At 43.0% G+C, this 26,801-nt stretch overlaps 1 protein-coding gene across 1 annotated transcript in view; it reads right to left on the bottom strand.

Annotated features, from left to right (window-relative positions):
- Positions 1-26,801, bottom strand: part of ATG4D (autophagy related 4D cysteine peptidase) — a 444,330-nt gene that overhangs the window by 114,923 nt on the left and 302,606 nt on the right. The window contains exon 9 of the mRNA XM_044084746.1: positions 23,922-23,998. Coding sequence (XP_043940681.1) covers positions 23,922-23,998 — 77 coding nt within the window. The remainder of the gene's footprint in view (positions 1-23,921; positions 23,999-26,801) is intronic.

The following is a 26,801-nucleotide window of genomic DNA, read 5'->3' on the forward strand; positions in this document are numbered from 1 at the left end:
GCCTTGACTTGGATGTGTACCTTACTGCCTTGACTTGGATGTGTACCTTACTGCCTTGACTTGGATGTGTACCTTACTGCCTTGACTTGGATGTGTACCTTACTGCCTTGACTTGGATGTGTACCTTACTGCCTTGACTTGGATGTGTACCTTACTGCCTTGACTTGGATGTGTACCTTACTGCCTTGACTTGGATGTGTACCTTACTGCCTTGACTTGGATGTGTACCTTACTGCCTTGACTTGGATGTGTACCTTACTGCCTTGACTATTGCCTACTTTTTTTAATTCATTATAACAAAGCCTAGATTTTAAATTCCTCTCATTCCTATATGTGCATTTCGGATGGTCATATAAGATGTTTCTTAGTTCAGGCATAGCTAGAAGTACATTCCAATATTTTCTAATAATGTTTTCTACATTCTGTGTCCTACTATTATTGGTCAAAATATATCTTAACTTATCAACACTACCATTTTGTATAGAAACATTATTTGTCTCATTACTGTGCTCAGGATGTTTAAAATCAGGAGCTGTGTTCCCATCGCTCTCTCTTAAAACTCCTTCCATCACTTGATATACCATCCCCAATGGATAGCCCCTACTAGCAAACTCGGAGACCAACTCATTCATCTGTTGAATATTAGAATTTTCTTCCGTATTCAACCTACTTATTCTAGAAAATTGACTTAACTATGCCCTTAAATACATGCGGGGCATGCATGCTGGTCCTATGTGTGTATCTATTTGCATGTACTGATTTTTTTATATACACTAGTTTTAATATCATCATCAAAAAAGTTTCATACATCCAGTAACAGGTGAACAATTCATACTACAAACATATGGAAACTATAATTCTGAAAAATCTAGTTTATCTAGCTACATGCACAGAAATGTGCAGCATGTTATAAAACAAACAAAAGCTGAAAGAATGACTAGGACAACATCTTTCAGAAATTAAAAGACAAATGTCAACAAATGCCCTATATAAACACAAACAATCCACACATGAGAAAAGTACAGTTGTGTACAATTACCATAAATGTAGATGTTCGAGTGTATTCACTGTTGCAGTCATTACATTTGGGTAATCTGCTGGCAGGTTGCCCTCAGTCGGTCTGATTAACAAAGTCTTGGGTCCTGCGTCGGTTGCTGTCCCTTCTTCCATGACGTCAAGTCGTCAGGGGTATGAAACATGCAGCCGACACCATTACATCAGTTTTTCTTGCCCTAAATGTCAGGTGCCCCCCTAATGGGGAGCAAATAAACATAAAAAACACAAATGTATACCTCCAACAAAAAAAGCAAATACACCAAAAAGGCTTTTAAGCATAGTAAAGAAAGTAGAGGTATAGCCAGAAAAAGTTAGGGGGCTGGAGGGAGGGTAATGTACAGTTTTGTACCTACCATAAATGTAGATGTTCGAGTGTTCACCCTGCTGCAGTCATCACACTTGGGTTATCCTGCCATTAGGCGGTCCCGCAGTCAGACCGAATTCCAAAGTCTTGGTCCGTCATCGGTTGATTTCGCTTCTTCCTTGACGTCAGTGCGCCAGGGGGTATATAAGAGGCATCCAATGCCATTTTCTTCAGTTTTTCTTGCCCCAGATGTCAGGTGCCCCCCAATGGGAGGTCACTACATAGTGCCAAAATAAAAGTGAAGCACAAACAAAATATAACTCCAGCTATAAGCAAATACACCATAAAGGTAGTATCAGATTTAAAAAGTTTCAGTTTGATCAGAGGGGATGGAGGGAGGGTAACTTGGACTGCAGCAGGGTGAACACTCGAACATCTACATTTATGGTAGGTACAAAACTGTACTATGTTCATCGTGTTATCCCTGCTGCAGTCATCACACTTGGGTTGAATCCCAAAGCTAAGGATGGGAGGTGGAATCAAGCAGGGTTAGAAGAGGGTAGTAGGCCCTGCAAAACAGCAGTGGCGAAGCCAGCTCTAGTCTTAGAGTATAGTGGTAAGTGATAGTGTTTGGTGAAGGTGTGTACTGAACTCCAAGTTGCAGCTTCCAGAACATCCTTGGTTGGTACCCCCCTGAGGAAGGCTGTAGATGTAGCAGCTGCCCTGGTGGAGTGTGGCCTTATGCTAGCAGGAACTGGTTTTCCATGATGGGTGTAGCAAAAACATATGCAATGTCCTATCCATTTTGAAATGGTCTGTTTGGAGATAGCCTTTCCTTGTGATGTTGTAGCATAGGATACAAAGAGCTGGTCAGATTTTCTGAAAGTCTTAGTTTTATCCAAGTAGTAACGTAGCTGCCTGTGAATGCCCAAGGAGTGTAGGAGTCTTTCTCCTTTGTTCTGTGGATTTGGGAAAAAAAGTGGGCAAATGGATGGTTTGGTTTAGAGCCACAATGGATACCACCTTTGGCATAAAGGAGGGGTTAGTTCGCAGAGACTCTGTCTGTATGAAAAATGAGGAAAGGCTCGATTGCCATTAGTGCCTGTAGCTCTGAAACTCTTCTGGCTGAAGTAATTGCTAGCAGCAGGGCAGTTTTCCATGATACAAACTTTAAATCAGCTGAGAAAGCTGGCTCAAAAGGTGGTAGTGTAAGTTTTTCCAGAACAAAGTTAAGGTCCCAAGTTGGCGTTGGTGCTCTCCTGGGAGGCCGTATGTTTTTGGCCCCTCTGAGGTACTGCCTTAGAAGTGGATGTGAAAATAAGGGAGGATCCATCTTGTAGTGAGCAGAAATAGCTGAGGCGTGGATTTTGATAGATGAAAAGGAAAGTCCTTTGTGTAACATCTCAGTTAAATATTGTAGAATCTGAGGTATGTCCGGCTCAAGGGGATTTTGGCCTTTAGCCTGGTTCCAGGCGCAAAATCTTTTCCATTTGTCTGAGTAGGCTTTCCTGGTGCTGGGCCTCCTGGCCTCTAGAATGACACCCATAACAGCTTGTGAAAGAGGAGCTGGCTGGCTGTTTAGGTGATTTGCCATGCAGCCAGATTTAAGGTCTTGAGCTGGCTGTGTAGAATCTGACTGTCTTGCTGTGTGAGCAGATGAGGAATTTGTGGTAGAATCCATGGTGGGCCGTTGGTCGTTGTTCCTTAGTAGTGGCTACCAGTGCTGGCGTGGCCAGTCTGGGGCAATCAGTATCATCTGTGGTCTCTCCATTCTGACTTTCAGCAGCACCTTTGTTAGAAGGGGTAGTGGGGGGAAAGGCATATACTGTCAACATCTTCCAACTGAAAGAGAGTGCGTCCACTTTCCAGGCTTGATGGTGGGATGTCCTTGTGCAAAATTTTGATAGCTGATAATTTTGGGGATTGGCAAACAGGTCTATGTCTGGGCGTCCCCATTTTTGAGTTATCATTGTAAATACTTGCGGATCCAGTTTCCACTCGTGGGGATCCATGATGTTTCTGCTTAGGTCGTCTGCCAATGTGTTCTTTCTTCCTGGCAGGAATTGTGCTTGTAATTGAACTTGGTAAATCAGTGCTGTGCTCCACAAGGTCACTGCTTGCCTGCATGGAGGGTAAGAGTGTGTATCCCCTTGCTTGTTTATGTACCACATTACTGTGGTATTGTCTGTCCTTATTTTAAGTTGTCCTGGATGTAAGAGGTCCTTGAAGGCTGTTAGAGCATTCTGTACAGCTAGCATTTCTTTTTGATTGATGTGCAGATTTCTTTGATCCATAGTCCATTTGCCTTGAACGCACTGTCCTGCCATGTGTGCCCCCCAGGCATAGTCCGATGCATCTGTAATCATAGTCTGCCTGGCTGGAGGTAAGGTGAAAGGCTGACCCTTGTTGAGGTGACATGCCTGTGACCACCATAGAAACTCCTGTTGAAGGCACGGAATGAGAGGTATCATTGTTTCCAAGCTGTGGCTGTGTTGAGGCCATACGCTTTTCAGGTACCATTGTAATTTCCTCATATGCAGTTTTGCAAATGGTATTAGTAGTATGCAAGATGCCATGAATCCCAAGGCCTGCAGAATTTTTCTTGCAGGGAGCTGGGTCTTTGTTGCCATTATTTTGAAGTATTGAGTTAGTTGTAGTTGCTTGTCTGGCGTGAGATAAGCCATCTGGGCCGTTGTATTCAAGCTGGCACCCAGGAATGTCATGTTCTGTGAGGGCACTAGTTTTGATTTCTTTTCATTTACTGTGTACCCTAGGCAACTTAGAAGGTGTTTGACAAACGCCAGATGTTGTAGGAGAATGTCCTTGCTTTCTGCTTGGATGAGGCAGTCGTCCAGGTATATCTGGATTCCTCTTTGTCTGCAGTATGCAATTACTGGTGCCAGGCATTTTGTAAAGACCCTGGGCGCAGTAGATAAGCCAAAGGGCAGTGCAGAGAATTGGTAATGAGTTGAACCTGCAATGAAACGGAGGTATCTTCTGCAATCTTGTCTGATAGGAACATGCAGGTATGCCTCCATGAGGTCCAACATTACTAGCCAAGCCTTCTTGCCCAACATGGGAAGAAGCTGCTGTAGTGTTAGCATCTTGAATTTGGGTACTTGCAAGTAGGTGTTTAGAATTGAAAGGTCCAGAATAGGTCTCCATGCATTGTCCTTTCTGGGGACTAGGAAGAGCCTTAACTAAAAACCTTGGCCTTGCTCCTGTGTAGGTACCAGTTGAATGGCTCTCATGTCCATGAGAGCTGCAATTTGTTTTTGTGCCTCTGCCCATTGATTTGGTGGCAGGTTTGGCATTCCTTTTATCCTTGGCAAAGTGTGGAAATGGAATCTGTATCCTTGTGAGATAATGTCTTGGACCCATTTGCCCTTTGTGATAATGCACCAGTTGTCTGCAAAAAGTGCTAATTTTCCTCCCAAGGAAGGCTTTGCTTGGCAGTTTTAGGATGAAGTCATTGTGTGTGTCTTCTAGAAGTTTGGGGCCTGTCTTCTCCTCCCTTCTGTGTTGCAGTGCCCCACTGGCGAGGTTTGTAAGGGATTTGTGCTTGACCTCTGCCCCTTGGGCGTCTGTATTTACCCCTCTGTGGTCTGTCAGAAGCTGGAAAGGACCAATTTTTTGTTGGCCAATTTCTGCTGAAGCGAGGGGGGTTGTACCTGTAAGAAATCTTTGACCATCTGCGTAGACTTCGCCTTATCCTCCATTTTCTTTAAAACCTCTTCTGCTTTAACCCCAAATAAGACATCCTGCTGTAAAGGTGCATCTAGTAATTTTGCTTTAACATGATCAGGCAGAGTTTGTTCCTTTAACCAAGCATGCCTGCGTATGACAGACCCAGTAACAGCTGCTCTACAGGAAGCTTCCAAGGAGTCAAATCCACATTGTAAAGTATGTTTACCCACCTGTTCTGCTGCATGCAACAGATCCTGCATTTCCTTGAATTCAGACTGTTGAGAGTGTGTGCTCATCTTTTGTTTTAGTTGAGACATTAGGAATTGCTGATATTTCAGCATGTGAAATTGACAATTCAGTGCTCTCATAGCTACAGTAGCTGAGGTGTAAACCTTCTTCCCCCACCTATCTATTGCTCTGGAGTCCCTTTCAGAGGGTACAGGATTTTTAGCCATAGAAGCCTAAGCACATTTGGGACCCTGAGATATTGTCTCTGGGTCAGCAACAGGGCTTTTGTAAAGGAATTTGTGTGAGTCGGGCACTCTATAATATCTGTCTGGTTTGGCTGGAGCAGTAGGTAGAGAATCTGGATTTAGACTAGATTCTAAGTAAACATCATCCACAATGTCTAAAACTGGAGGGATAGCAAGTGGTCTGTGCTGGGGAAGTAAAAGAAAAGTACAGTTTTGTACCTACCATAAATGTAGATGTCCGAACTGGATAGCATCTGCAGTCATAACAAGTGGGTTGTCCTGTCGTCAGGCAGCCCTGCAGTCGGCCGGATTCCAAAGTCCGGGTCCGGCTTCGGCTGATGTCGCACTCCACCCGACGTCATCTCTGTTGGTCTTCGGGTATAAAAGCATCAGCCGACGCCATTTTCCTCAGTGTTTCTTGCCCCAGATGCCAGTAGCCCTCTTGCAGGCTAAAATTTGGATAGATGCCAATGTTTCCAAATAGATAGAGGTAAACACAACAATAAGCATATATGTACATATATACAAACAAATACACCATAAAAGACTCCCCCCCAACAGCTAGCTATTAGGAGGGTAAACACCCTAGGAGTACCACAGAGGGAAGGAGGGAGGGTAATCCTGACTGCAGATGCTATCCAGTTCGGACATCTACATTTATGGTAGGTACAAAACTGTACTATGTCCTTCATGGATGCATCTGCAGTCATAACAAGTGGGTAGAATACCATAGCCAACTAGGGGAGGAGGATAAAAGTAGATTATGGTGTGTTTAGGATCCCTTGCAGTACAGCAGTAGCAAACCCTGCTCGGGATCTGGAATATAGAGGCAAATTATAATGCTTGGCAAATGTATGCACGGAGGTCCAAGTAGCCGCCTCAATAATGTCTTTGGTTGCCACCGTAAGAAGGCTGTGGTAGTGGCTGTTGCCCTTGTAGAATGAGGTCTTATGTTCTGTGGAATGGGTTTTCCATGGAAGGAGTAACAGTATCGTATGCAATTTCCTATCCATTTGGAGATTGTCTGTTTGGAAATAGCTTTTCCTTCCCTTCCTGTTGCATAGGCTACAAAAAGTTGGTCAGTCTTTCTGCTATTTTTTGTTCTGTCCAAGTAGTAGCGTAGCTGTCTATGTACATCCAAGGTATGCAGTATTCTTTCCCTCTGTTTTGTGGGTTGGGAAAGAAGGTAGGTAGGTGGATTGCCTGGTTTAAAGATACTCTGGATACCACCTTGGGCATAAATGTAGGATTAGTCCTCAAGGACACTCTATCTTGGTGGAAGATTAGGAAGGGTTGCACTGCCATTAAGGCCTGTAGTTCTGAAACCCTCCTTGCTGAAGTAATTGCCAGTAGGAAAGCAGTTTTCCATGACAGGTGTTGTAGGTCTGCTGTTGCTGCTGGTTCAAAGGGTGATAGTGTCAACTTTTCTAGCACAAAGTTTAAATCCCAAGCTGGTAATGGTGGTTTCCTTGGAGGTTTTACATTCTTGATTCCTCTGAGGAACTGCCTGAGCAAAGGGTGAAAAAACAGGTGGATCAAAGCTGTATTCTGCTGAAATAGCTGATGCATGTATCTTGATGGAGGAGTAGGACAGGCCTGAATGAAGAAGTTCGCCAGATACTCCAGAATGTTAGGCATATCTATGTTTGACACATCTTTTCCTCTTTCGGTACTCCAAATGACAAACCTTTTCCATTTTCCAGCATAGTTCTTTCTTGTTGAAGGTCTGCGTGCTTCAAGAATAATGTCTTTAACTCTTTGGGAAAGTTCTGGATTAGCTGCTGCTATGTGATGTTCCATGCAGTCAGTTGCAGCGTTTTAGGTTTGGATGTATGATGCTGTAGTTGTTCTGAGTTAACATCAAAGGCATCAGGGTATTGGCCACATATTGTTCGAGACATGCTCTTCAGTAGTGGGTACCAGTGTTGTCTTGGCCAGTTTGGGGCTATCAGGATTATCCTTGGACATTCTTCCTTGATTTTTAGTAGTACCTTGTGTATCAAAGGAAGAGGTGGGAATGCATATGCTGTTAGGCCTTTCCAGTTGAAGGAGAGTGAGTCCACTTTCCATGCTAGTGGGTGGAATGTCCTTGTGCAGAATTTTTGAGCTGTTGATTGAGAGGTGATGCGAATAGGTCTATCTGTGGCATTCCCCATTTCTTTGAGATGGTCTTGAAGATGTCCGGTGCAGCTTCCATTCGTGGGCATCCGAAGTGGTTCTGCTTAGTATGTCTGCTAGAGTATTGTCTTTCCCCGGTACAAATATTGCCTGTAACTGAATGTTGTAGCTGAGTGCCAGGGTCCACAGCTCCAAGGTCATTCTGCATAGGGGTATGAATGAGTGCCTCCCTGTTTGTTGATGTACCACATGACTGTGGTGTTGTCTGTCCTTATCATCAACTGGCCCTCTTTGAGGAATGGTTTGAACTTTTGGATTGCCAGTTTTACTGCCAGCATTTCTTTTAGATTGATGTGCAGGTGAAGTTGATCCTGTGTCCACAATCCTTGCACGCATTTGTCCAGCATGTGGGCCCCCATCCTAGGTCTGAAGCGTCTGTTGTGATGGTCTGGCTTGGTTGACATCTGCGGAAGGGTAGGCCTGGGTTTGACTGGCATGCCTGAGCCCACCATAGGAACTCCTGTTTTAAGCATGGAATTAGTGGGATTTCTGTTTCTAGACTGTGTCTGTGTTGGGACCATAAATTCTTTAGGTACCACTGTAGTTTCCTCATATGTAGTCTGGCAAATGGGACCAAGATTATGCATGATGCCATGAAGCCCAAGGCCTGCAGAAATTTTCTTGCTGTTAACTTGTTCAGTTTTGTTAGTGCCAAGAAGTAAAGAGGAAGTTCTTTTTGTTTTTCTGTAGTCAGGAATGCCATTTGTTGTACTGTGTCCAATTCCGCCAAGAATGTCCTTGTTTGGGATGGTATCAGCCTTGACTTTTGTAAATTGACTGTGTATCCCAGTCCTTGTAGCAAGTAAATGACCCTTTGTAAATCTGTTGTCAGCTTGCTTTTGTTGTCCCCTTGTAGCAGGCAGTCGTCCAGGTATGGGTAAATTTGAATTCCCTGTAGTCTGCAATGGGCGATTACTGATGCCAGGCATTTTGTGAATACTCTGGGCGCAGTAGATAAGCCAAAGGGCAATGCTGAGAATTGATAGTGCTCTGATCCTGCAAGAAATCTGAGGTATCTTCTGCAGATTGGTCGAATGGGGACGTGCAGGTATGCCTCCTTGAGATCTAGAGTTACCAGCCAAGACTCCTTGCCCAGCATGGGAAGGAGTTGCTGTAAGGTCAGCATTTTGAATTTTGGGACAATGATGTATGTATTTAAGGTGGACAGGTCGAGAATTGGTCTCCAACTTTTTTCCTTTCTTGGAATTAGGAATAGTCTGGAATAGAACCCCTTTCCTTGTTCTGCTGTTGGCACTCTTTCCACAGCTCTCATGATTACTAACTCCATTATCTGGCGTAGAGCCTCTGTTTTTTGATTTGGAGGTAGATTTGGCATTTCTCTTTTGACTGGTAAAGTGTGGAAGTGAAACCGGTAACCTTGATCTATGGTTTGCAAAATCCACTTGTCTTTTGTTATGTAGTGCCAGTTCTTTGAAAATAAGGTTAACTTTCCGCCTAGAGGAGCTGCTATTTGTTCCCTGGTAGGCGGAGTTAGGATTAAGTCACTGTGGTTGTGCTGATGTAGTGGCAGTGGCTGTGTCTGTGCCTCTGTTGCTACCTTGCCACTGTCGTCCTCTGTAGGCACCTCCTCTGGATTGGTTTCTGCCTCTGGAACGTCTATTCCTGCCCCTTTGAAATTTTGTGGAGTCAGGAAAGGACCAATTTTGGCAGGCCAGTTCCTGCTAAACCTTGGGGGTTGAACCTGCAAGAAATCTTTAACAGTTTGAACAGATTTTGCCTTTTCTTCCATTTTCTTCATAACCTGCTGGGCAGGTGTACCAAACAAACTTGTCTTGTCCATAGGAGCATCTAGTAACTTAGCTTTAACATGATCCGGTAAAGCTGGTTCCTTTAGCCATGCATGCCTTCTTATCACTGTGCCTGTCATGGCTGATCTAAATGAAGCCTCCAGTGCATCATAGCCACATTTTAAGGAATGGTTGCTAACCTGTTGTATGTTATTTACCATCTCTAATACATATTTCTTATCAAGAGATTCATCAGTGGTTAGTTTTTTAGTTAACTGATCAAGCATAAACTCTTGGTATTGTATCATGTGAAACTGACAGTTTAAAGCTCTAGCTGAGAGAGTAGCTGAAGTGTAGACCTTTTACCCCATCTGTCTAATGACCTTGCTTCCCTTTCAGAAGGAATAGGGTTTTAGCTGTGGTCGGCTACTGCCTTGGGACCCTGGGATATAGTTTCTGGGTCTGCAAGTGGGGCCTTGTAAAGGTGGTGATGAGTATCTGGCACCCTGTAAAATCTGTCTGGTTTGGCAGGGGCTGGGGTAAAGAATCTGGAGCGGAGCAAACATCATTGAAAGCATCATCCACCACAGAGAGAACAGGAGGTATAGCTAAGGGCCTGTGCTGTGGGAGGTGCAGAAAGGTCCTAAGTCTTTTTCTGGAGTCTGAAAAATCCTGTTGCTGCCATTGGAACTGTTCTCGCATGGCATGCAAGGTTTCCCAAAGGAGAATTCTTCTGGTGGGGAAGCAGCTGGAATGGATTCTTCAGCATCAGAATCTTCAAAATTGGAGAAGGGAGTCTCAGGCTGGTCAGTTATGTCTGATTCATCAGCAGAATCATCAGAAGACACTGGCTCAGGGGGCTCTGCCCTAGGTCTCTTCTCTGGGGGCTGAGAGGCCCTGTCTGGGTGAGATTGAGATCCTCTAATTAAAGAAATTAAATCTTCTGCCAAAGAAAGCATTTGAGAACTAGAAGAGGGCCTGGATGAGGGGGGTTTAACAGGCACTGATTTAGTAGTCTTGGCTGCTTTAGCCCTGGCGAAGGCCTTAATGGACATGACTGCTGGAGGCCTAGCAGCACCACGTGCTGAGGTAGAGACATCCAAGGGGATGGTGTCTGATAAGTCAACCACCGTAGTGGGTAAAATTTCTGAGGTCGATTCAAGAGTTGTAGCAGGGGCCTCAGTTGTAAGAAAAGGTTCAGCTGTACTTTGATCAGTTTTCTCGGTTTCGGCCGAAACCGAGACACTCGCGGTTTGCTTTACCGTGGTTTCGCCGAAACCGCGGACCGCAGTGTCGGTCTTTATCTTTGCGTTTTGAAGATTGGGTAGTCGGAGGATCCGGCGGCATAATGTACGCAAAATCAGTACCGAAAAACTGTACTGCAACCTCCGACCGACGCCTAACCGTACGTCGGTTGAAAGCGCACAGGCGAACAGGCTGCTACGTCGTGGGCTGGGCCTAAACAAGGCAGACAGTAAGAGTGGAAATCTTTATGAGGTATTTGTTTCCCACAGGTTAAACAATTGTTAACTTTTTCTGACATCGGCTGAGGCAAGAAAGAGTCCCCAACGGGGTACTTAGCTTTAGAAGTCTTCGAAGTAGTATTCGGTAGAAGTAATCTCTGGATCCGACCGACCGGCACTTGCGAACAGCTTCTGCTTCGGGCGCCACGCGGCAAGAAAGACTGAGGAAAATGGCGTCGGATGATGCTTTTATACCCGAAGACCAACAGAGATGACGTCGGGTGGAGTGCGACATCAGCCGAAGCCGGACCCGGACTTTGGAATCCGGCCGACTGCAGGGCTGCCTGACGACAGGACAACCCACTTGTTATGACTGCAGATGCATCCATGAAGGACATCTCTCGGAGTCTTTTCTTTGAGTCGGAGTAGTCCTGATCTTCCCAGTGGAAATGTTCCCTCATGGTATGTAAGGTTTCCCCAAAGGAATAGTCTTCAGGGGGAGAAGCTGAGGGAATGGAATCTTCAGCATCAGAATCTTCATAAGGGGGAAAGGAGTAATCCTGCTCCTCAGAGGAGTCTGAGGAAATAGAAACTTGGTCAGAGGAGGCATAATCCTCCTCTTGTCTAGGCCTTTTGTCTGGGGGGGGATTGTGAACCCCTGATCAGAGTAATCAAATCTTCAGCCATCTTAAGCATCTGTTTCTTAGGCATAGGGCCTTGAACTGGAGACTGAAGTACAGTCTTTTTAGGTTTTAGTGGAGTCTTAAGCTTAGCATAAGATTTAATGGTGAGAGTAGTCGGCCTGAAGACACCTTCTGAAACCGAAGGTGTTTCCACAGCCACGGCTTCTCCTTCTGCAATGTTGTCGGTAGGGCCTGAAGAATAGGCTTGCGTCGGCTTAGTACTCTCAGTTTGAGAATCCAAAGCGGTCTGGGGTTCCAATTCTGCGGTCGTCAGGGGCTGCGTAGGCGCCTCACTGAAAACCAGAGAGCCGGCGAATGGCCCAGCCGAGGCCTCGGAGTCTGGTTTGGATCTAGGCTGCCTGTCTTTATCTTTGAGTTTTTTATGCACGCCGGTAGTCAGTTGCTCCGATGGCATAGTGTAATTAAAATTTCTACCGAAGTAGTGTCGTGCGAAATCAAAGCACCGCTTTATAGTTCGCTTATTGAACCTAGCACAAAACTGACAACCAGTGACGTCGTGGTCTGGGCCTAGGCAAGGTATATAATAAGAATGAAAGTCCTTATGAGGTATTTACTTCCCACAAGAAATGCAATTATTAACTTTTTCTGACATCGGACTGAGCCACGAAAGGGTTCCCCAACGGGGTACTTAGCTTTTGAAGACTTCGGACTGAAATTCGATTCGAAAATCTCAGCTGTTGGCCGACCGGCACTTACAAACTGCTTCTGCTTCGGGCACCACGTGGCAAGAAAGACGGGAGAAAATGGCGTTGGATGCCTCTTATATACCCCTGGCGCACTGACGTCAGGGAAGAAGCGACAGCAACCGACGCCGGACCAAGACTTTGGAATATGGGCCGACTGCGGGACCGCCTGATGGCAGGATAACCCAAGTGTGATGACTGCAGCAGGGTAACGCGATGAACATCCAGGACTGCAACAGTGAATACACTCGAACATGTACATTTATGGTAAGTGTACACAACTGTACTATGTTCTTTGTGTTTCACTGTTGCAGTCATTACATTTGGGTAGATTCCCAAAGCTATGGTTGGAAGGAGGAGTTTATACAGCATTAGGGCCAGCTATAAGGCCCTGCAAGACAGCAGTGGCAAAGCCAGGTCTGGATTTAGAGAAAAGTGGTAAATGATAATGCTTGGTGAAAGTATGTACAGAGCTCCAGGTAGCAGCTTCTAGGATGTCCCTGGTAGGAACACCTCTGAGAAAAGCTGCAGAAGCAGATGCAGCCCTGGTGGAGTGAGATCTGATCCTCTGGGGGATAGGTTTTCCATGGTGCTTATTGCAGAAATGAATGCAATGGCTTATCCATTTAGAAATGGTCTGTTTTGAAATAACCTCCCCCTCTGCCCCTGCAGCAAATGCTACCAGCAGCAGTTCAGATTTTCTTCGAGGTTTAGTCCTGTCCAAGTAGAATCTAAGTTGTCTGTGCACATCCAAGGAATGCAGAATCCGTTCCCCTTTGTTCTGTGGATTGGGAAAAAAGGTTGGCAAATGAATGGATTGATTAAGAGCCACACTGGAAACCACACCTTGGTCCTGAGAGATACCCTGTCCGCATGAAAGATGATGAAAGGGTCCACTGCCATAAGGGCCTGTAATTCAGAAATCCTTCTAGCTGAAGTGATTGCTAAAAGGAAGACTTTTCCAAGAAAGAAATTTTAAGTCTGCAGTAGCAGCTGGCTTGAAAAGAGGTAGAGTGAGTTTCTCCAAAACAAAGTTAAGGTCCCAGGCAGGAGCTCTCCTGGGTGGTCTCAAGTTTTTGCCCCTCTGAGATACTGCTTGAGCAGAGGATGAGAGAAGAGGGGAGGTTCTGTGTTGTAATGAGCTGAAATAGCTTAGGCGTGGATTTTAATGATGGAGAAAGACAGGCCCTTGTGAAGCATCTCAGTTAAGTATTGCACAATCTGAGGTAAATTGGGTGCTACTGTGCTCATCCCTAGAGATTGGTTCCAGGCACAGAATCTTTTCCATTTGTCAGCATAAGATTTTCTAGTACTAGGTCTCCTTGCCTCCAAGATGACATCCATCACAATTTTGCTGAGGGATGATAATGGTGAATTTAAGTGATCAGCCAGGCTGCAAGGTTCAATGTTGGAAGCTGAGGGTGCAGAATTTGTTTCTCCTGCGGAGACAGCAGGGTAGGGGTCTGAGGCAGGTACCATGGAGATAACTGTGACACACTGCGCAGGAGGTGGCACCAGTGTTGGCGCAGCCAGTCTGAAACAATCAAGATCACCCTTGGTTTGTCCTGTTTGACTTTTAGTAAAACTTTGGAGAGCAGAGGCAGTGGGGGAAAGGCATAGACTGATAGGTTTTTCCAGCTGAAGGACAGAGCATCCACTTTCCAGGCTTGTTTGTGGGGAGTCCTTGTGCAAAACTTGTCCAACTGGTAGTTCTGGGGGGAGGCAAATAGATCTATGTCTGGGCTCCCCCATTCGCTTGTCAACATGTTGAAAATCCTTGGTTCCAGTTTCCACTCGTGAGGGTCCATGAGGTTTCTTCTTAGTCCGTCTGCCAGTGTATTCAATTTTCCTGGCAGGAATTGAACTTGTAGGTGCACTTAGTAGCTCAAGGCTGTGTTCCAGAATGCCATGGCTAGTCTGCAGAGGGGGTAGGAATGTGTACCCCCCCTGCTTGTTTATGGACCACATAACCGTGGTGTTGTTAGTCTTTACCATTAGTTGCCAGTCCTTGAAGGCTGTCAGAGCATTCTGTACAGCTAACATTTCTTTTTGATTGATATGTAGGTGCATTTGATTTGGGTTCCATTTGCCATGAATGCACTTCTCTGCCAGGTGAGCCCCCCATGCAAAGTCTGATGCATCTGTAGTTAGGGTTTGGATGGCAGCGGGCAGTGTAAATGGTAGTCCCTTGTTTTGGTGGCAGGCCTCTGTCCACCACAGGAACTCCAGGTGTAGGCAAGGTATGATAGGAATCATTGTTTCAAGGCTGTGAGAATGTTGGCTCCATAGACTTTTTAGATACCACTGTAGTTTCCTCATATGCAGTCTTGCATATGGAATTAGAAGAATGCAGGAGGCCATGAACCCCAAGGCTTGCAGTATTTGTCTTGCAGATAGCAGGGTTTTTGTGGCCACTTGTTTGAAGTAAGTTACCAAATGAATTTGCTTTTCTGGTATGAGGAAAACCATCTGGGCAGTTGTATTCAAGCTTGCACCCAGGAATGTAATATGTTGACAGGGTACCAGTTGTGATTTCTTTTCGTTTATAGTGTACCCCAGACAAGTTAGAATCCTTTTTACAAACGCCAGATGATTTCAAAGTATGTCCTGGTTTTCTGCCTGAAGTAGACAATCGTCCAGGTATGGATATATCTGAATATTTCTTTGCCTGCAAAATGCAATAACTGGAGCCAGAATGCAATAACTGGAGCCAGGATGCAGTAGACAAGCCAAAGGGCAGTGCAGAGAATTAATAATGCAAGTAGCCTGCTTTGAAGCGTAGGTATCTTCTGCAAGATTCCCTGATTGAGATACGCAGGTAAGCTTCTTTTAAATCTAGAGTTGCCAACCAGGCGTCTCTGCCTAGCATAGGAAGTAATTGGTGAAGAGTCAGCATCTTGAATTTTGGATTCTCCAGAAAGGTGTTTAGAGTAGACAGGTCCAGGACTGGACGCCATGAATTGTCTTTTCTGGGTACCAGAAAAAGCCTGGAGTAGAATCCTTGTCCCTTTTCCTCTTCTGGTACCAGTTGAATAGCCCCCCATGTTTAGGAGGGGAAAGTACTTGTTTCTGAGCCTCTGCCCACTGATTTGGGGGCAGGTCTGGCCATCCGTTTGGTGTTGGCAATGTGTGGAAATGAAATCTGTATCCATGGGACACTATATTTAAAACCCATTTGCCCTGGGTTATGAGTTCCCAGTTCTTTGCATGAAGAGCAATCTTTTCCCCCAAAGGGGTGGTCAAAAGATAAGTGCTTGGGAATTTTACAAGGAAGCCATTGAGACTGTTTACCAATAGGGGGTGTCTTATTTCCAGATTTGGAAGTGGAGGCCCCCCATTGCTTAGTTCTGAGAGTCCCCTGGGACTGAGACATGGGGTTTTTACTGTGTCTGGGTTTGGCTTGAGAGGACCTGGAAGGGACTGGAAAGGACCAATTCTTAGTAGGCCGGTGCCTACTAAACCTTGGAGGTTGCACTTGTAAAAAAATCTTTAACAGTTTGCATAGATTTAGCTTTATCTTCCATCTTTTTAAGAACTTCTTCAGCCTTGTTGCCAAACAGGCGGTCCTGATTTAAAGGAGCATCCAACAATTTAGCTTTAACATGATCAGACAAAGACTGCTCCTTAAACCAAGCATGCCTTCTAAGCACAGACCCAGTAACAGCAGCCCTGCAAGAGGCCTCTAAAGAATCAAAACCACATTGCAAAGTATGTTTTCCAACTTGTTCAGCACAATGCATTAAATCCTGTAAATCTTTATTTTCCACACAGTCAGGAATCAACATCATTTTCTGTTTAAGCAGTCCAATAATATGCTGTTGATATTTTAACATATGAAATTGGCAGTTTAAAGCTCTGATTGCCAAGGTTGCAGAAGTATAAACCTTTTTACCCCATTTATCCAGTGCCCTGGAGTCTCTTCTCAGAAGGGGTAGGATTTTTTGCAGCAGAAGCCTTAATGCCCTTTGGCCCCTAAGAAATAGTCTCGGGATCTGCAGCAGCATTTTTGAAAAGAAACTTGTGGGACTCAGAAACCCTGTAGTATCTGTCAGGTTTACTAGAAGCCAGAGGCAGGGAATCAAGGGCCAAACTGGATTCCGAGAACACATCATCAACAATGTTTACTACAGGAGGTATAGTCAAAGGCCTATGCTGAGGTAGAAGAAGGAAATCCCTAACCTCTTTTTTGAATCAGAAAATTCCTGGCTTTCCCAGTGGAAATGCTCCCTTAAAGTATGTAAAGTTTCCCCAAAAGAAAAATCCTAAGGAGGGGAAGCGGAGGGAATGGAATCTTCTGAATCAGAATCCTCATAAGTAGGTATGGACAAATCCAGGTCATCAAAAGAAACAGAATCCTGATCAGAAGATTCATAATCAAGCTCAGCCCTAGCCCTCTTCGAGGGGACGGGTTGACTACCCGATTAGAGTAATTAGATCTTCAGCCATTTTTATCATTTGTTTTTTGGGCATAGGGGCCTGAGCATGTGGCCTGGGAGTCTGTTTTTGAGACATGGATCGAGATTTAAGCCTTAGTAATGAAGGCGGCGTCGATTTAATATGCAAGTATGTAGAGCTGAATACACCCTCAGAAGCCAGTGCCTGCACAGCGGTTCCAGACCGATCCAAGGTAGAGACATCCGTGGGTTCCATAGATGAAGTATCTCGTGGCATATCGGACTCCAAATGGGTCTCAGTAGAGGCCTGTGAATCAGAAGTAGTGGGTAACAGAGGCTGCGAAAGCGCCTCACTATCGGCAAACTGGCGACTTGCTTAGGAGAAGCATCGTCGGCAGTTTAGGACCTTGATGGCCTGTCTCTGTCTTTATCTTTATGTTTTTTCGGAATCCCGGTAGTCGGACGGCTAACCGATGACATTTACGGATAATTAAACCGAGAACCAAAATATTTAGAGGCAAAAATATACCGACAATGGATACTGCACTTATTAAATAAAGCACAAAACTGACAGCAAGGTACGTCATGGTCAGGGCCTAGGCAAGGAATACAGTATTTATGAGGTATTTGCTTTCCACAAGTAATGCAATTATTAACTTTTACTGACATCGGTAAGGAGAAAGAAAAAGTTTCCCCAACGGGGTACTTAGCTTTAAGTTGAAGACTTCAGTTCTGAAACTCAAAAACGAAAATTTCAAGAGTTGGCCAACTGGCACTTGCGAACTGCTTCTGCTTCAGGCACAACACGGCAAGAAAGACTGATGTAAAGGTGTCGGCTGCAAGTTTTATACCCCTGACGACCTGACGTCATGGAAGAAGGGACAGCAATCGATGCAGGACTCAAGACTTTGTTAATCAAGCCGACTGAGGGCAACCTGCCAGCAGATTACCCAAATGTAATGACTGCAACAGTGAAACACGAAGAACATCATACCTTTAAGTTTTTAATTTAATTTTAACCATAATACTGAAACAATTAAGAGGTGCTAACATTACTTTAGTAACACAGCAAAAAGAGCTCAAATGTACATTTAGATTTAAGTCTCATATATATCCGACTAAATGATGTAGTAACACTAACACCTTAGTTAAAGTATTTGCACAATCAGATACACTGAATACAGAGACAGTTTTAAACTCAATATAATTAGTATATGTAATAAAGTGGTTTTATGTACCTTTAAGTTTTAAATATATGACAACTATTTTTAAAATATTTTTATCATTTATCTTTCTCTCTCTCTCTCTCTCTATATATATATATATATATATATATATATATATATATATATATATATATATATATGTGCATATATATGCTCATCTTTCTATACATTTTTATATATATATTACTTTTGATTTAAGCATGTTGTGCATTACTTAAGCACTTTGACTGCCATGAAATAGCTTCACCCAATATGTCATATGACAACATTTCAAACCAGCTGTTAGTTTGAATTCATAAAACTGTGTGACAGCATTTGAGGTCAGCTGATTAGCTAAAGTATACAAAGCCTAACCTTCTATGATAAATCTGCCCGAAGCCTGGATGGTGTGTTTTTTCTATGCACTAGCCTAGTAATCTTCAATACACCAGCATTTGTTAAGAGCGTTCATGGTTCCAGTTGCTTTTGTTCGCTGATACGTTTAATTTTAAAGAACTGGACTTATCACCACACCAATACTATTTTTGCCTTGGTTTCTGGTCTAAATGACATGGTTAACAGCAAACACACTTTAAAGACAACCTCAAAGCTGCAAATAAGGGATATATTACAAGTGCAGAATTTGACTAGTTTAACTTTATCATGTTACTGATCACAGCTGGTTATTTAAACAGCTCATTTCCATGTCACTGCATTCTGCTGAAGTCTTTGGGATAATGCATTTGAAATATCTTATTCTAGTCATCTATGGTACGCATTTTCTTATCCTGTGATGTTTGTTTTTCTTTTTGGTGTTTGCTGGTTCTAAAAAGGGGAATAAAAAAGATCAAAAACACTACACCAAAGCTCAACAGCTTGCTTAGAATGGAATGCAGAGAAAATAATTAACTGCACTAACACAGCAGAAAAAAAAAAAAAAAAAAAAGGAACAGTGGCTTTTCTAGCCTCTGTTTGGGCAACCCTCTCCAACTTAAAGAATTACAATGTCCTGCTCATTACTTTTTATGTAATGTACTGACCATCTCTCCCTGAATGTATGAATGTATGATGCAAAGAAACCTCTGTACACACTTTCTCTTTTTTCTACATTCCACCTACCACTCTGTTCTTTGGCAGTACAATACTAAATCTGCAAGCGGCTTTTGCTCGTCTCTAGCCCTGCAATTGGTTCTGTTCCACTGAACCACTTCAGTGCATTGTTAGCCCCAATACTATTTCTCTCTGTCCACTCTCCCTGCATTTCACTATTTCTTCCCTCTAATCTAACCCTAACTAAAACCACCCATTATATGTACCTAGCATTTGCCTGCATTCATGAGTTACAGACTAGTACTTGCCTAAATTCAAGTCACAGACTTTGTATGTTGCTATAAGCACATCTGCATACCTGTAATAAAATCTACTACTTGGAAATAGTTTCTTTAGCTTTCTTTTTGTTTTTATGGCATTCTGAAGGCTGGAGCATCCTGCTCCATTCGCCCTCCACTTCACTCCGGTCCCACTCTACTCCTCTACCCTACCCACATTCCCAACCACCCCTCTTTCATTACATTTATGCTTCCTCTGACCCCTCCCATTATTCCACACCAATAAAATCAGTGACAACACTTAATTATCCTAGGATCCCCCCCTTCTTATCTACTTCTACCTTGCCAACCTTACTACCTCTTTCACGATGACTTCCTCTACCAATACTATCCACAACCTAACATTCTTACTTTTCTATATCATCCACACTGCTTTTCTAGTCCTACTAATCCAAACTACTTCCACACATACCACCTTATATACATCACCACCAACCATTCTCCACCCAAACTCTACCACTGTATGGAAAACACAGTTACTCAAATATCTCACCCTCTTTATTCGTATGCTGTATCCAGAATACAGCCAAAATAAAAACTACACCCCACCAACACCAAACTCAAATTATTTCTTTTCAACCTCCCTAAACCCCTTTCAGATTGTATACCATCATTCACCTTCTCCTCACCTTAACACAACGTGGAGATGTTCATCCCAACCCTGGTCCAAATAACTCTCCAATACTCACCCTAGCTGCAAAAAATCAATATCTTCATCTAACAATAAACACACGTATTATTTGTAACAAAATTACTGAATTTCATGCTTGGCTATCTGCTCACACCCCAGACATTGTAGCAGCAACTGAAATACGGCTAAAACCACACATTGCTGACACCGAAATATTTCGGCCATTGTATAACATCATTCGCTCTGCCAGACTTCACAAAGAGATGGAGCGTAGCACTAATTTATCAAAATGCTATTACAACCTACCCCAAACCAGTCCCTTCCTTTGGTAACACTGAATTTTTACTTATATTCCTTCATATTAACAACAGTAATAAACATCTTACTATTGCCTTACTTTATATTCACCCAAGCCACAATATCCCTATTCTTGAGGATTTCTTATCCTGGATAAACCACAATATTTCACAAGAAACCATTACTCTAGGAGACACCAACATTAACTGGCAAAACCTAACTTCCAGCTCTCCAGTCAATAGTATAAATCTGTATAGCTTCACACAGCTCATCACAACTCCTACCCACTGGTCTACCCACACTTTCAGAGTCTACCTTACATTGGATACTAGTATCTCACCCTCACAATTAGTCAAGCTCAGGCACCTTACCTAACATACTAAGTAACCACTTCCCAGCATATACTCATAAAACTCGCACCCAAACAGTCAAAACACACTCCTACAAAACATCTAGGAATCTCACCCACTCTGACCTGAAAACATTCATAAACATTTTGAAGTACAAAACTGGGTCCCACTAAAAACTCTTCCCTCAGATGATACTGTTAACTACTTTAACAAACTCCTTCTGGAAACTCTTAACAGTCTAATCCCTTTACGAAACAAAGAAACAAAACTTAAACATGCCCAATGGCTAACAAAACAGACCCAAACAAAATCTCCCTCAGAGAGACAGAGCATGGAAACAACTGCAAATAAATAAAACACAAAATAAGATTAACTACAAGCAGCTTTGGAATAAAGCCTAAAAAAACTAGTCATACAAGATAAAAGAAACTATTTTTCCTTTAAGCTATCCACCTTAAACAGCAACCCAAAAAAGTTCTGGAAATCTGTCTCCACTCTACTTAATCCTGGCACCTTACAAGATCCATCACACTCACCTGATAAGAATCCACAACACACTGCCCATGACTTCAACACTCATTTCATCACTACCATTCAAAAGCTAATCAAAGACTCATCAACAAACAAACTCCCAGGACACAAATAGTTCTATGCTTGACAACAACAGCCTCCCTTCCTCAGATATGTTTAGCAATACTTGCACAACTCCTTCCTTTACTATTCAACCAGTACCTACCTCTCTTACACTCGAACTCCTAACCAAACTAAAACCCTGCTCTTTTTCTGCTAATCTAACAACAATCTACAACTTGCAGTAAATGAGATTGCATATCCAGTTAGCACTCTTATAAATTGCTCCATCTCAGAATATGTCCTCCATTTGTGGAACAAATCTATTATAATTCCATTGCATAAAGGTGGAAATTCCCATGACCTCTCTATCACCCTATCTCTATACTCTCTCCATTATCAAAAATCTTAGAAAAATGTGTACAGATCCAACTACTTAAATACCTCTCTGACAACGATCTTCTTGTCTCTACCCAATATGGTTTCCAACCTGCTCACAGCATTATCACAGCCCTTCTCGGTTTCACTTGCATTGTAAACAAAGCCATTAATGCTGGTCACCCTACTTCAGTAATCTTACTGGATTTATCCAAAGCTTTCAACAGTATCATGTACAAAACTGCTAAACCAAACTATCAAAACTAGGATGCTCCCCCTAATTCTTTATTGGTTGGTACTAGGCTATCGGCCCTAGGGTCTACACAAGCCTCACCATAACAATTCCCTGGCTATTTCTTCCCACCCTATTTACTTCCCTGGACCCCTGTCTCTCACTTTGTTCCCTACTATGTAGGTAAGATGAGAACCATCAGTCAGATGGCACAATTAGCAATCTGATATCAGGCAAACAATATAGGAGCCCCACAAGGATCCATTCTAGGGCTGCTTACTCTTTAATACCTTCATCAACGATCTTCACAAAGCTTCCCAACAAGTTAGACTCATCCAATACAATGATGATTCTACCATCATATCAACTTCCAGTAATTTCTCAAACCTCCTTACGGCTATGCAAAATGCATTCACAACAATAGAAACCTGGCTAAATAATGCACAACTGTTGTTAAACCCCAAAGAACATTACTTTTCTCTACAAAACTACCAGATATAGACTTCAAAATCTTTTCTCAAGATAACACAAAAATTGAAATTTTAAAGACAGCAAAATTATTAGGCATAACAATTGACAAACTCACCTATGAGCCATATATTCTCAACACAATAAAGAAAACTCACTTCAAACTAGGCAAACTTTACTGTCAAACTCTACCTATACAACCACACCAAAATAAAATTGGCCAGTACCTTACATATCCCTTCCTTTCTATATGGAAGTGCCCTGTTTACTAATCTTCACTCATCCCTTAGCAATAAACTGCAATCCTGCTATTATAAAATAGCTAAATTTGCCTCAAGAAAGCTTAACCGCTCACACCACTGCCAAGCAATTTCAGAATTGAACTGGCTCAAGTTTTCCCACTATGTCAATTGTACCCAACTAACTCTAGCCCAAAAACTTATTTTTAAACACAACACCTGCCCACCTTCACTCTGCTCCATCCTACAAATTTGTACTCCAATGCAAATTATCAGATCTTCCAGCAGACCACTTTTAAATGTAACCCAACCCAACAAAAGAGCTGGACAAAGTCTATACTCTCATAACATTGTTAAACTTTGTAATACCTTACCCTCCCCCACATAACTCAAACTGATTGTTTAAAAACCTTTAAATCAGCATTAAAAAGCCATTACCTCAATAACTCCACTTGCCCTGTAAAACAGACAGGTCACCTTAAACCTGTCCCTTACTTAATGTATGTGAAATATCAAAGCATATTTTACACTGAATGGTGACTGAATTTCTGTCTTGCTCATTGCTGTGCAAATTCTTTTCATTAATGTAAACTTGGAATCGTACTGTACTATATCTCTGCATTTTAATATCTGTAACTTCTACTGCCATTTTTGTTACATTTGTGTAATCTCTCTTCATTTTTGTGCAGCTTTTCTCCCTCGACATCCACTGAAAATGGGTTACTGATCCAGTGGACTTTCCTGGTCAAGAAATGTCAGTAAACAAACAACTGTTAGTCCTTGTCAGGAGTTATTTGTATTAGGTCAAGTAGAAAGTGCATTACTTAATGTAAAGAAGATAACACAGCTGAAGAGCTACACATCTGGCAGTGCCATGAAGCTGCTACTGATTTATGGCAAATGAGATCTGTGGACGCTGGGAAGTGTAGTGCACTGTGGGGGTTAGAGGAAGAGTTTAAGCTTGAGACAACTTTAAGTGCAAACTTGACTGCTGCCTGGAGCTACCAGTCCCAATACTGAACTAGAAGGACTACATTAAGCAAGATCTTGAATATCAGAATGGGATTTAATAGCCACCTCATATGAATTCATCAGCAAACTGGGTTAGCCATAGCCCTGTAATATCAGCTTTCATGTCAGAGAAATCTATAACAAAGAGATGAGGCAGGACAGTGCCCTGTGGAGTACCTCTGGTGATATTCTTGTTTACAGTAAATAACGCCAACCTTAAATGTACAGATTCTGCCATACAATTATCTATCCAAGTACATTTAGGCTAGCACAGTTGTGAGCATTTGTATCTAAAGATCTGCAGGTCTTTCTTCCATATTATACAATCACCACATCAAGGTCATGGTGCTAAATATGACAGTACACACACCAGGAATTCTTACTAAAAAGTACACTGCTTGTTAAATGATACAATCCTTTAACAGTAGAACTCTGCAAGGTAAAGTTTACTTCAGCACTTACCTCCAGTGGGAAATTATCCTTCATGACATCTACAAAAGGCTGGCAGTAGTGTGGGTCCAGGTATAGCAGGAAATCATCTACAAGATTATACAAGAGAATTTAAAGAAAACCAATCACCAGTATTCTTCTGACACTAAGGCTGATAGTTCAGACAAGACAGTATGACGCACCAGCTGACATGAGTATCTAAGACAACAGGCCAATTACAAAGCATGCAGCAACACTAAGAAGGTACAACAACACGGTCAACTACCCTTGCTCAGGCTCTTTTTTCATACACTAATGCATTTAGTTTACTGACATCTTCATAAGGTCAGTTATGTTAAGAAGACTTTAAAGCTTACGTATACTCACAAAGTGCTCACGTAAGAGTGACAACAGCACATTACCATGCCCGGATGCTACGTTTTTATGTTTATATATACAAATTGTGTGCATCTGGCTCTGTTAGGGACAAGACTACAGGCCTCCTACAAAACGGTCACAGCTTACATCTGTCCTTAAGTAATGGCTGCATGTTCTATCTGAATGAGGAGGCGTGCGGATGGGTATGCATGGGACTGTGTCTAGGAATGCATACTAACTCGGGATACCTTCCTGCCTTTGATGCAAGAGGAGGAGCCAACTGTTTAAGTTTCCTAAATTATTTTATGTGATGTAGACAAAAATGACGTCTGTACATATCCAGTGTCACTGATATTCCAATTTATTTGTACATCTTGGAAAGGATATGGACACATTAATGGATTTGGTTCAGATTGATACGCAAAGCTACCTTAGGCATAAAAATCTGGTTTTGTTCTAAATGTAACCCTCTCTGCATGAAAAACATGGTCATTCTGAGGAACAGGCAGGAATTTCCTGAAACTCTTCTCACATAAATAATGTCTACCAGAAGGACTGTCCCCAACATCAACATTTGAAATCCACGGAATTGGCCAGTTTAACTGGGAGTTTTATTATTTCTTTCAGTCATCATCATCATCTTCTTCTTTCAGCTGTTCCCGTTAGGGGTCGCCACAGCAGATCACCTGTTTCCATTTTTTCCTGTCCTCTGCATCTTACTCTGTCACACCAACCACCTGCATGCCCTCTCTCACCACATCCATAAACCTTATCCTAGGCCTTCCTCGTTTCCTGTTACCAGGTAGCTTCATCCTTAGCATCTTTTCCCCAATATACTCAGCATCCCTCCTCAGCACATGTCTAACCAACGTAATCTTGCCTCTCTGGGCTGACCTTCTAATATACTTATTCCTAATCCATTCCACCCTCGTCACACCCAGTGCAAATCTTAACATCTTTAACTCTGCCACATCCAGCTCTAACTCCTGCCTTTTTGTCAATGCCACTGTCTCCAACCCATATAACATAACTGGTCTCACTACCCTCTGGTAGACCTTCCCTTTCACTCTTACTGGTACTAGTCTGTCACAAATCACTCCTGACATTCTTCTCCACCCACTCCATCCTGCCTGTACTCTCTTCTTCACCTCTCTTCCACACTCACCATTACTCTGAACTACTGATCCCAAGTATTTAAACTCATCCACCACCACCTCTACTCCTTGCATCCTCACCATTCCTCTATCCTCCCTCTCATTCACACACACATATTCTGTCTTAGTCCTGCTGACCTTCATTCCTCTTCTCTCTAGAGCAAATCTCCACCTCTCCAGAGTCGTCTCCTCCTGTTCCCTACTCTCACAATGTCATCTGCAAACATCACAGTCCACAAGGACTCCTGTCTGATCTCGTCTGTCAACCTGTCCATCACCACTGCATATAAGAAAGGGCTCAGAGCTAATCCTTGATGTAATCCCACCTCCACCTTAAACGCATCCGTCACTCCCACTGCAGACCTCTCCGCTGTCACACTACCCTCGTACATTTCCTGTACCACTCTTACATACATCTCTGACACTCCCGACTTCCTCATACAATACCACAACTCCTCTCTAGGCACCCTGTCATATGCTTTCTCGAAGTCAACAAAAGCACAATGCAACTCCTTCTGACCTTCTCTGTACTTCTCCATCAACACTCTCAGAGCAAACATCGCATCTGTAGTGCTCTTTCCCTGCATGAAACCATGCTGCGGATCACTAATCATCATGTCCCTTCTTAACCTAGCTTCCACTACCCTTTCCCATAACTTCTTGCTGTGACTGATCAATTTAATCCCTCTGTAGTTATTACAGCTCTGCACATCACCCTTATTCTTAAAAATTGGTACCAAAACACTTTTTCTCCATTCCTCAGGCATCCTCTCACTTTCCAAGATTTCATTAAACAATCTGGTTAAAAACTCCACTGCCATTTCACCTAAACACCTCCATGCTTCCACAGGTATGTCATCTAGACCAACAGCCTTTCCATTCTCCATCCTCTTCATAGCTATCCTTACTTCCTCCTTGCTAATCCATTGCACTTCATGATTCACTATCCTCGCACCATCCAACCTTCTCTCCCTCTCATTCTCTTAATTCATTAACCCCTCAAAGTACTCTTTCCACTGCTCAACACACTCTACTCACTTGTAAGCATGTTTCCCTCATTATCCTTTATCACCTTTACCTGCTGCACATCTTTCCTAGCTCGGTCCCTCTGTCTAGCCAATCGGTACAGGTCCTTTTCTCCCTCCTTAGTGTCCAACCTTTCATACAACTCTTCATATGCCTTACCCTTAGCCTTCGCCACCTCTCTCTTTGCCATGCACCTCATCTCCTTATACTCCTGTTCAGTACAAAATTTAGATCCCAGCAGTGAGCAGGTCTAACCAAGGGTGTCTGGAGTGAAACATTCCTTTTAAAATGACTCTGCACTTCAGGCAAGATGCTAAGTAGTATGACAGGAAACCACAATGAAATGAAAAAAAAC

The sequence above is a fragment of the Protopterus annectens genome, chromosome 9.part0 (assembly GCF_019279795.1).
Source record: "Protopterus annectens isolate FY-2018-M chromosome 9.part0, PAN1.0, whole genome shotgun sequence".
Taxonomy (NCBI): domain Eukaryota; kingdom Metazoa; phylum Chordata; order Ceratodontiformes; family Protopteridae; genus Protopterus; species Protopterus annectens.